Genomic DNA, 11,936 nt, shown 5'->3' with positions numbered 1-11,936 from the left:
GAGCAAAACTCCATCTCAAGAAAAAAATAAAAATAAAAAAAACCTTCCTGTTAACTACCTTATAGCATTGTTGTGGTGATCACATAAAGTAATGCAATGATGCAATCTACCCAGCCTATTATTCTGTCACAGATTTCACAAATGAGGAGTTTTCAAATTTTTAGATTTTCAAAAATTGTTTTGACTATGGAAAATCACCTTAATCAATTTGGATCTCCTCCTCCCTTTTTATTCTAGAAATGAACAGATATTGAAATATTGAGTATTATGAAACATTAAATAGCCACAAAGGAGAGTGTTTGTTGGCTTTGTCCTCCTTTAGGATTGATTTTCTCCCATTTTTATTGCGTAATTATTCAATCTAGGAATCCTAAATTGATCATTCCCATTTCTCTGACCCATAATCCAAAATCTCATTTCTTTAACTGCTAATAACATTTTCACAAGTCTCCTTTGAAGTCTCTTCTTCTAAACTATCCTACCTATTTCAGCTGAAGTGTTCTCTCTAAGGTGTGACTGGACTACATCTCTGCCCTAATTAAAATTTTAGATGTTGCCCCATTTCCTGTAGAATAAAGTTCCTATTTCTCAGCTTAGGATTCAAAGACCTCCGTAATGTTTTGTAGTGTATGCCTTATCTCCCCAACTAGATTGTAAGCCCCGTGAATTGTACTCATGGTTTTTCTCCCAGCATCCACAATGATACATAGCACTCAATAAATGTTTAATGGATGCATATCAAATTGTACTGAGAAAGGGATATACAGAATAAGATGTAAGTTTCGCAAAATGCGTAACAAAACTAATAATATACATCAACATTTATCTCAAAAAGAGTTCAATAAGACACATGTATCTCCCAAAATTTTGTCCTAAGAAAAACTGCAAAATAATATAAAGTCAAATGCATAAAGACATATTTTTGTATAACGTAAATAGCAATTAATTAGTAACAACGTTAAATGTTCCCAAAACAGATGAATGGTTTAGTAAGTTACAGTATCTCAACATGCAGAATTTTTTAAAGTTTTTCTTTGAGACGGAGTCTCGCTCTGTCGCCAGGCTGGAGTGCAGTAGCACTATCTCAGCTCCCTGCAACCTCTGCCTCCTGGGTTCAAGCGATTTTCCTGCCTCAGCCTTCCCAGTAGCCGGGACTACAGATGCGTGCCACTACACCTGGCTAATTTTTATTTTTTATTTTTAGTAGAGACGGGGTTTCACCAGGTTAGCCAGGCTGGTCTCTATTTCTTGACCTCGTGATCCACCTGCCTCAGCCTCCCAAAGTGCTGGGATTACAGGCGTGAGCCACCACGCCCAGCCTCAACCTGCAGAATTTATCTTCCACGCCACTCCATGGGTATCCTGATAAATACAAAGTAGATCCTGCCACTCCACTGCTTAATAGTTTCTCTTGATTCCATCTGGAAAACAAAATTCCTTATTTTGAAATTTAGCACATTTCACAATCTAGCCCGGTTTATCTTTTAATGTTCATCCAGTGTTGTCCTTATTTAATCTCAAATTTCTAAGTCATTAAATTGTTCCTGAAACACTCTAAGCTCTTGCACAACTTTAAACCTCTGTACATATTACTATTTCTTCACCTGGAAAATTTCCTGTCCTTCAAGAGTTATATCAAATGTCACTTCCTTCAAGAAGACTTTTCTAATTTCTCCAGGGAATTAGATTCCCCTATTCATTCTCCAAGCTCCCAAAACTCTCTGTTCATATTTCTATAAAGATAACTTAAACACACTATATTATCAAGCATTTGTTTCCATGACTGTGAGAAACCCGAGAGTAGCCATATCCTTCTTTAAATCTCTGTTATCATGGACCTGGTGTGTACTGGATGTGCAATAAATGCTTTGAAATGAATTAGTTAATGAATTATGGAAAGTGAATTTGGAGACACCAAAAACTATGATTTTGAAGTCTGTGCAGGAACGTTACAAACGGCCTATGATATAACTTCAAGTAAAAAAGTAATTGTAAAATTTAATTTACATTCTATTCACCAAATATGTAATATTGTGTCTACCTGTGGGTATATAATTGTATAATCTCTCCCTGTTAGACATGTCTCTTTTGAGTATACTTTATTTATTTTAAATAGAAAAAATGTGAAAATATAGAAAACCAGTTGATTTATTAAGGCAGTAGGATTTCTTTCTTTTTCTTTTCTTTTTGTTAAAATGTTGTTTGTACAACACCCATTCATGATAAAAACTCTCAGCAAACTAGAAATGGAGAGAAACTTCCTCAATTTGATAAAGAACATCTATAAAATACCTACAATTAACATCATACTTCACAGTGAGAAACTAGACACTTTTCCCCTAAGACTGGGAACAAGGTAAGGATGTCCTCTCTCACCACTCCTATGGAACATTGTACTAGAAGTCTTAGCTAGTACAATAATACAAGAAAGAAAAGTAAAGGATATACTGATTGGGAAGGAATAAAGATAACTTTTTATTTGCAGATGACCTGACTGTCTACATAGAAAATCCCAAAGAATTAAAAAAAGGAAGGAAGGAAGGAAGGAAGGAAGGAAGGAAGGAAGGAAGGAAGGAAGGAAGGAAGGAAGGAAGGAAGGAAAGGGAGAAAGAAAGAAAAAAAAATCCTAGAGCCAACAAGTGAGTACAGTGGGGTTGCAGGATACATGGTTAACATACAAAACTTAGTTGCTTTTTTTTTTGAGACAGAGTCTAGTTCTATTGCCTAGGCTGGACTGCAGTGGCAAAATCTTGGCTCACCACAATCCCCGCCCCCCAGATGCAAGTGATTTTCCTGCCTCAGCCTCCTGAGTAGCTGGGACTACAGGCGCATGACACCATGCCTGGCTAATTTTTGCATTTTTAGTAGAGATGGGGTTTCACTATGTTGGCCAGGCTGGTCTCTATCTCCTGACCTCGTGATCCACCTGCCTTGGCATCCCAAAGTGCTGGGATTACAGGCATGAGCCACCATGCCCGGCCATTTGCTTTTTTATATACCAGAATAAACAACTGGAATTTGAAATTTTAAAAACTCCATCTATAATAATGCCCCCAAAATTACATACGTAGGTATAAATATAAAAAAAAGTATAGGATTTATAAGCATGAATTATAAAACACAGATTAAGAAAGTCTAAGATTTAAATAAATGGAGAGATATTCCGATTTGTAGACTGGAAGATTAAATATTGTTAAGATGTCAGTTCTTTCCAACTTGACCTACAGATACAATGCAATCCCAATCAACATCCCAGCAAGCTATTTTAGAATCCAAGTTAACACATGAATTCTAAAGTTCATATGGAAAGACTGAAGGCCTAGAAGAGAAGACTTTATCCTTAATTGTGGGCCGTGTACAGTGGCTTTGTTCCAAAGAACACAGTATGGTAAGGGAAAAACAAGGAGCAACTTTACAGTGTCAGCAAAAACTGACAAACATTGTTTCAAGCCAGGACATCAAGGTTAACATCAATAGTGATATTATCTAGGGTTTTTATAGTTTGAGGTTTTACATTTAACTTTTTAATCCATGTTGAGTTGATTTTCACATATGGCAAAAGGAAGGGATCTAGTGTCAATCTTCTGCATATGGCTAGCAGTTATCCCAGCCCCATACAATTTATCCTTGTAACAAACTTTCATATGTACCTCCTGAACCTAAAATAAAAGTTGGAAAACGAAAAATAGAAAAGTGAAACAAACTTACACTTCAACAAAGATATATTTTGGCATATATTGAATGCTAATTTCTTACTTACAGTAACATAAAATGAGTTTTAAGTTTCAAAAAAAAAAAAAAAAAAGAAAAACCGTGGGTATAATGTTGATAGTATGTAACCTTGATGGGAGGTTAGGCGAATGGCACTTTACCTTTATAATATTCCTCCCCAAAATTCATAACTGCAGTTTAACCATGAGAAAAAAATCAGATAAATCCCAACTGAGGGATATTCTACAACATATCTGACCAGTAAGTAATCATTAAAACTATCAAGGGCATCAAAAACAAGGAAAGTCTAAGAAATTTCATAGCCAAAAAGAGCCTAAGGAGATATGACTATTAAATGTAATACGGTATCCTGGGTGGGATCCTGGAACAGAAAAAGGACACTAGGAAAAACTAAGTAAATCTGAGTAAATTATGGAATTCAGTTAATAATAATGCATCAATATGGGTTCATTAATTATTTACAAATGTATCATACTAATATAAGATGTTAATAATGGGGTAACTGGACATGAGGTGTACTGTAATTCTCTGTGCTATCTTCCTAATAAATTTTGTAAGTCTAAAACTGTTCTAAAATTAAAAGTTTGTTTAAATATGTTTGTACACAAGTATATCTTTTTTAAATTAAGGTAAATTAATGAATGGTAGGGTCATTTTGGAATTAAGATGTTTGTTTGTAAGGAGAACAGGGGAGGCACATTCCTAACTTCTGAATTTTATTTCATTTATTCATTCAAGAGATATTTATAAAGTCCCTCTGTAATAAAATACTTTATGAGGTACTGATAAATGCAAGTCTGTACCTGTATTCCAAAAGTTCAAAGTTTACAAAGGGTAGAGCCATGCTTTCCACAGCAGGTCTGTTGGGATCAGTGAGTGAAACGAATGACAGATCTCACCTCTTTGAGGTACTCCTATATTTCAACTCTTTTTCAAATCACTAACCACAACAAAGCGTTATCCTATGTCAACAAAATCCTTCAAGTCCTTCGAACCACCCAACTGGACCTTAGGTAAGTTTTATCACTGTGCCAATCCACTGCTTTACAAAAGAGTGAGCACAGAGCAGTATTGGGTTACTGAGTAGAAGAAAAGGAAGCTTCTGCTCCTGGATTTTACAGTTTTCTACCATTGATGAATAAATCTTCCCTCTACAAATTCTATACACTGATTATATTTCCTACCTAGGCACAAGGCTCACACATTTATTTGATCAGGAAGTCTGTGTAAGAAAAGCGAGGCCAGGCACGGTGGCTCATGCCTGTAATCCCCACACTTTGGGAGGCCGAGGTGAGCTTGAGGTCAGGAGTTCGAGAATAGTCTGGCCAACGTGATGAAACCCCATCTTTACTAAAAATACAAGAATTAGCAAGGCATGGTAGTATGTGTATAATTCCAGCTACTTCAGAGGCTGAGGCATGAGAATCGCTTGAACCCAGGAGGCAGAGGTTGCAGTGAGCTGAGATGACGCCACTGTACTCCAGCCTGGGTAACAGAGTGAGACTCTGTCTAAAAAAGAAAAAAAAAAGAAAAAAAAAAGAAAGAGAGAGAGCAGGGGATGGAAGTTGGGGTAACTGGAACTGATGGGATTGGAAGAAGTAATAAGAACAGAAGAAAGAAGAAAAATTTAAATGGGAGGAATGAGGACAGTTTGGGGCTACTGTTTCTGTCAGATTCTCAAAATCCCACGGAATAGAAACTCTCTTTGAACTGTGATTCTTAACCTTGTCTGCACATTGGAATCATTTGGGGAACTTTAAAAAATGGAGATAGAATACATGCTTGGCTCTAGAAATAGAATGGTGAACCACAGGTGTGGTCTGTTGTAACAGAGGTCAGAGCATTATGATGAAACACAGCTTATTTATTTTCAAGGAAGCAGTTTATAAAGTGTTAAAATTTTGCCAAATGGATAATCAGAAGAAAAACCTCCACATTAAGTCTTTAGCAGATAATAATTTTAAACCACATTGGAGATAAAAACCAGAAACTTGATAATCAGACAGGGTGATGGATGCCCTCCCAACCTCCTCCCATCCTTAATTGATTTCATGCCTTTTCAGTAACTGCCAAACCTGGCTAAGATGCTTAGTAAAGACACCACATGTGTGAGTCCCATCCTAGGCCTACTGAATAACCAACATGTAGCACTACGTTCCTGGCACTGTTGTAAGTGATTGGCATAATTATCCATTCACTTACTCCTGACAATAACTCTATAAAGTGGATACTATTATTATCCACTTCTTAAAGATGAAGAAACAGAGGTATAGAGAGGCTTAATGATGTGCCCAAGGTCACACTGCTAGTAGGTGACAGAAATAACGTTTGAGCCTAAGACTGCATTCTTAACCTCCCTACCATATTGTGGCCAGATCTTAAGAGTAGAATTTTCTGTTTACTAAAAACAATGGGCTTTTGCCCATGTCCAAGACTGATGATGATATAGGTATGCAGGTCAGCCAAGGGGATCCACTCCAGATATGAATAAGGACCATTGTCACATAAAATTAGTCCCCAAAACAGAGTCAGGGTGCAAGAGGATTGTATTTCTGTTCAACTAAGAAACGCTATAAAGCCACTTTTATGTAGCTGGCCAACACTGTTAGTTTTTATGAAATATGAAATGTAAAACTTATCTAGGGCACCTCAATACTATTCACTGTTCAGAAAGCTAGCTTAAAAGCAAACCTGTTCTCCTCTAGCCACCCAAGATACCAATAGGAAAGAAGGCTAAGGGAAAGAAGGCGGCCCCCACCCCTGCTGTGGTGAAGAAGCAGAAAGCCAAAAATGTTGCGAATCCTCTGTTTGAGAAAAAGCCTAAGAATTTTGGCATTGGACAGGACATCCAGCCCCAAAGGGACCTCACCCTGTTTGTCAAATGGCCCCCCTGTATCAGGTTGCAGCAGCAAAGAGCTATCCTTCTATAAGCTGCTGAAAGCACTTCCCGCCATTAACCAGTTCACCCAGGTCTTGCACTGCCAAACAGCTACTGACTGCTTATGCGGGCCCACAAGCACAGACCAGAGACAAAACGAGAGAAGAAGCAGAGACTGCTGTCCTGAACTGTGAAGAAAGCTGCTGGCAAAGGGGATACCCACCCAGACACCACCCGTCTCTCCAGCAGGGGTTAACACAATCACCACCTTGGTGGAGAACAAGAAGACTCAGCTGACTCAGCTGGTGGTGATGGCACATGATGCGGATCCCATCGTGCTGGTTGTCTTCCTGCCTGTCCTGTGTCCCAAAATGGGGGTCCCTTACTGCATTATCAGGGGCAAGTTAAGATTGAGATGTCTAGTCCACGGGAAGACCTGCACGACGTTGCCTTCACACAGGTTTACTAGGAAGACAAAGGAGATGTGGCTAAGTTGGTGGCAGTTTTCAGAACCAATTACATAGACAGATATGATGAGATTCGCTGCCACTGATGAGGCAATGTCCTGGGTCCTAAATCTGTCGCTTGAATCACTAAGCTGGAAAAGGGAAAGGTGAAAGAAGTTGCCACTAAACTGGGTTAAATGTACACTGCTGAATTTTCTGTAAATAAAAAGAATAAAAATTATCCTTCGAAAAATGAAAAAATAAAAATAAAAGCAAACTCAGCAAACCCAATGCATGTCAGTTTGGAGATCAATAAAGGTGGCTGGTATTCTTTGGAATATAATAAGTTTAACTATCTTTTTAATTTATTATTATTATACTTTTTTTTTTTTTTTTTGAGACGGAGTCTCGCTCTGTCACCCAGGCTGGAGTGCAGTGGCCAGATCTCAGCTCACTGCAAGCTCCGCCTCCCGGGTTCACGCCATTCTCCTGCCTCAGCCTCCCGAGTAGCTGGGACTACAGGCGCCTGCCACCTCGCCCGGCTAGTTTTTTGTATTTTTTAGTAGAGACGGGGTTTCACCGTGTTAGCCAGGATGGTCTCGATCTCCTGACCTCGTGATCCGCCCGTCTCGGCCTCCCAAAGTGCTGGGATTACAGGCTTGAGCCACCGCGCCCGGCCTTATTATTATTATACTTTAAGTTCTAGGGTACATGTGCATAACGTGCAGGTTTGTTACATATGTATACTTGTGCCATGTTGGTGTGCTGCACCCAACAACTATCTTTTTTCTTTTCCTTTTTTCTTTTTCTTTTTTTTTTTGAGACGGAGTCTCGCTCTGTAGCCCGGGCTGGAGTACAGTGGCCGGATCTCAGCTCGCTGCAAGCTCCGCCTCCCGGGTTCACGCCATTCTCTTGCCTCAGCCTCCCGAGTAGCTGGGACTACAGGCACCACCCACCTCGCCCGGCTAGTTTTTTTGTATTTTTTTAGTAGAGACGGGGTTTCACCGGGTTAACCAGGATGGTCTCGATCTCCTGACCTCGTGATCCGCCCGCCTCGGCCTCCCAAAGTGCTGGGATTACAGGCTTGAGCCACCGCGCCCGGCTATTTTATTTTTTTCTTGAGACGGAGTCTCGCTCTGTCACCCAGGCTGGAGTGCAATCTCGGCTCACTGCAAGCTCCGCCTCCCGGGTTCACCCCATTCTCTTGCCTCAGCCTCTCGAGTAGCTGAGACTACAGGCGCCCGCCACTACGCCCGGCTAATTTTTTTGTATTTTTAGTAGACATGGGGTTTCACGTGTTAGCCAGAATGGTCTGGATCTCCTGACCTCGTGATCCGTCCGTCTCGGCCTCCCAGAGTGCTAGGATTACAGGCGTGAGACACCGCGCCGGCCACCTGACACTGTTAAGATAAACTGTAGTATGCACCTAGTTGCAGGGAGGGTTTCAAGTATTAAGGGACTAGGAGATGTATGTACCTGGAACCTCCAGAGCCCTCCGATGTCATCAGTCCTTTCAAAGCAGACAGGTTCCAGGCCTTCTTCTACGCAGCACTTGATGGAAGAGAGCCCGCTCACTCCTCCCCCAATCACAGCAATTCTTTTCTTAGCCATGGTCTCCAGAGATCTTCACCGTGGGTCAATGTCGCCTATCCTAAAGAAAGGATGACAAAAGACAAAAGGCACACATCGGTCAACATTTTTCAAGGAAGACCTTGGCCATGGCATTCGAATAAATTCTGTACAAGAGCTGCCTTGAGGAGGACAGATTCGACGGTCTTCTTCACTAGAGGAAATCGCTCTGCTGGCATGGGGGAGTCCTGCGCCTGCGAGACCCAGAGCCGAGAGTGCTCTGCTGCGGTACCGGATCTCACCGCCTTTCCTGAAGCCCTCAACAGATCCTTCAGCTGCGATCAAGAGGCGACTCAATAGCCGGCTGTTGTCAAATTAGTATAAACCAACAGTATACAAACAGCAAGAGCCAACGGGGAGGGGCTGTAGCGCTCCACCTCCTTTCAGAGACTACTTCCCCGCCCACTCAGCGGCACCCATTCTCCCTCCCTTAATGGGAATGAAACGTGGGCTGAAGCTGCTTTGGGCGAAAAAGTTAATCCTACAACTTCTTTGTATTTCAGCTGCTGTTGCCAGCACTCTCAACTACTTTCTCTGAAAACAGAGTGCCCCCTAGCCCCATCTGTGCTCGCCTCTGCATCCACTTTTAACTTCCTGGTTTTTGCCTTAAACTGACAAACACTTTCTAGTGAAAAGGAAACTGTCAACAACCCCAAAGCAAGTTCTGCTCCAAATGCTTAAGTGAACACCTACCCTTCAGGTGATCTGTTCAAACAGATGACCCTACCCCCGCTTCCGCCCCCGCCTCGCCTATACCTCTCTCCTCCCCTCCTCACAATCTGGATCTAAGAATCTCTACTTCTGGTAGAAATTTACTTTTAAATCCCCGTGCACTGAGCTGAGTGCTGGAATATAGTGAGGAATGCATTGTTTCCTACTCAGAGGCGCTTACAGTTTAGTGGAAGAGACCAAAACATAAGCAGATAATTTTAATGAAATAAAAGTATTTTTAATACTGCTTTCCTACAGTTGTATGAGTAACCAAAAATACAAAATATCCACTTCTAAAATATAACTTTTCAAATATAAAGTCATGTAGAACCACCAATATAATAGAAACAAGATTTCAGGCACTGGGCTAGAACAAGGGCCCATCCCGCCAAGGGTTCTATTTGACAGACGTGAGGGGTTGTAAGAGGCATGGATTATGACTCATGCCTTGGATCCTTGCTCACCTTCTACCACTCCCTGAGTCAGTTTTGCTCTTCTAATCTGCACCTGCTAATCTTGGACTTTTACATGAGGCAACTGATATTTTGTTTGTGCCACTGAATTTTTTGTTGTATTTATAGCAACTTAGCGGACTCTAATTAACATGAATATGTTTTGGAGCTGTCAAACTTTTTTTTTTTTGAAACAGGGTCTCACTCTGGCACTTGGGCTGGAGTGCATGGTGAAATCATGGCTCACTGCAGCCTTTATCTCCTGAGCTCAAGCAATCCTTCCACCTCAGCCTCCTGAGTAGGGACTACAGCTGTGTGCCACCACATCTGGTAATTTTTGTATTTTTTGTAGAAATGAGGTTTCACTATGTTGCTCAAGCTGGTCTTGAACTCCTGGGCTCAAGTGATCCACCTGCCTTGGCCTCCCAAAGTGCTAGGATAACAGGCATGAGCCAACAGGGCCAGCTGTAAAATATTTTAAAGACTAATATCTTTCACAAAAGCGTTCAGCTATAAATGTGAATTTATACTAAAATAGTATGTTTTAAAAGTAAAATTCTGAAGACAGTGTTTTAACACAACCATTTTATATGCTGGACGTTAACTTAAAATGAATTATTTGTAAATTGGATAATTTTGAATGCACTAGAAGAAATGCCTAAAGGAAAACATGAATACTTTCATAAACTGAGTATTAATTTTTTCCTACTGAATCAGTTTGACAAATAATGCAAGAATTACTTTTAAAATCTAGTAAACAATGTAATTTTATTTTAATGTCCCCCTACTTCAATTGTGTCTTATAATCAATTGCTTTTGAATGTAGCAAATATGTTTTGTGTTGTTTTAAAATTACTTATACAATGTTTTAAACCTTGACTCAAATTTTCTCTCTCGCAGCTAGCTGACAATTTGCAAGTGAGTCAATTTCTTCATTGACCAATAACTTGATATACCCAAATTAATATATAGACTCAACTCAGTTACTCATGCTATTACAAAAGAGCAATATTATGAGTGAGAAATAACAATGACTAATTCCAAGATAACATATGAGGCTTTTGAAGGAGTGTATGGGTATGGATGCACATGCATGTGGAACTGGGTTTGCAGAGTTTCTGCAAAGGTCCAACCCAGGAAGAGCTTTCAAACAATACAGTCTCACTTCTACTCAGATGCTATCCTGTTTTCCAATTCTATTACGTTTGCATTTTGCCTATATTCATTCAGCAAATGGTCTCTTTTGGAGGCCATTTTTTTTTTTTTTTGAGATAGAGTCTCACTCTGTCACCCATGCTGGAGTGCAGTGGCATGATCTTGGCTCATTGCAAGCTCCATGGAGGCCACTTTTTTTTTTTTTTTTTGAGACGGAGTCTTGCTCTGTCCCCCTGGCTGGAGGGCGCGATGGCGCGATGTCGAATCACTGCAAGCTCTGCCTCCCGGGTTCCCGCCATTCTCCTGCCTCAGCCTCCTGAGTAGCTGGGACTACAGGCGCCGCCACCACGCCCGGCTAACTTTTTGTATTTTTAGTAGAGACGGGGTTTCACCGTGGTCTCGATCTCCTGACCTCGTGATCCGCTCGCCTCGGCCTCCCAAACTGCTGGGATTACAGGCGTGAGCCACTGCGCCCAGCCCACTAATTTATTTTGAATTGACAAATAACAATTGTCTATATTTATGGAATAATAGTGAAAAATTTAAAATGACTTCATAAATGTTCATCAAGATGGGGAAGAACTATATTACATATTTAACGAGATGAATTTATACTGACATGAAAAAATTAGGAAAGATTTTAACCAGCATGGCCCTTATTTCATTTGTATAGCTTCCAGGGCAGAGGGCAGGAACAATCTGGGCAAGCACATTTAAAGCTTCAACTCATATGCTAGGGTAAATCACATTCACTCATATTCCACTGGCCAAGGCAAATCACAGGGGTTCTTCCTATTAGGAAGCACTGCAACTCATATAACTAAGGGCATAAATGTATAACCATCTTATGGAGAGAAAGTGGATAGTTAGGAACAGTAATACAATCTATCAAAGCTGGTTAGAGCCTACCATGGAGTAGATATCCCACTGTGT

At 40.5% G+C, this 11,936-nt stretch overlaps 1 protein-coding gene across 4 annotated transcripts in view; it reads right to left on the bottom strand.

The window, feature by feature from the left end:
• FMO5 (flavin containing dimethylaniline monoxygenase 5) overlaps positions 1-9,288 on the bottom strand; it is a 34,044-nt gene extending 24,756 nt beyond the window's left edge. Inside the window, exons 1-2 of one of the 4 annotated variants that reach the window (XM_010383996.2) lie at positions 8,928-9,288; positions 8,533-8,707 (exon numbers count right to left, since the gene is read on the bottom strand). In XM_010383996.2, the coding sequence (XP_010382298.1) occupies positions 8,533-8,667 (135 nt within the window). In that variant the 5' untranslated portion in view covers positions 8,668-8,707; positions 8,928-9,288. Of the gene's footprint in view, positions 1-6,833; positions 7,076-8,532 lie in introns of all 4 variants that reach the window. The other 3 variants (XM_010383998.2, XM_030936783.1, XM_010383997.2) reach the window with 3 other exon arrangements.
• Between the last annotated feature and the right edge of the window lie 2,648 nt (positions 9,289-11,936).

The sequence above is a fragment of the Rhinopithecus roxellana genome, chromosome 8 (genome assembly GCF_007565055.1).
Source record: "Rhinopithecus roxellana isolate Shanxi Qingling chromosome 8, ASM756505v1, whole genome shotgun sequence".
NCBI classification, from domain to species: Eukaryota; Metazoa; Chordata; class Mammalia; order Primates; family Cercopithecidae; genus Rhinopithecus; species Rhinopithecus roxellana.
This window is presented reverse-complemented; position numbering and strand designations above follow the sequence as displayed.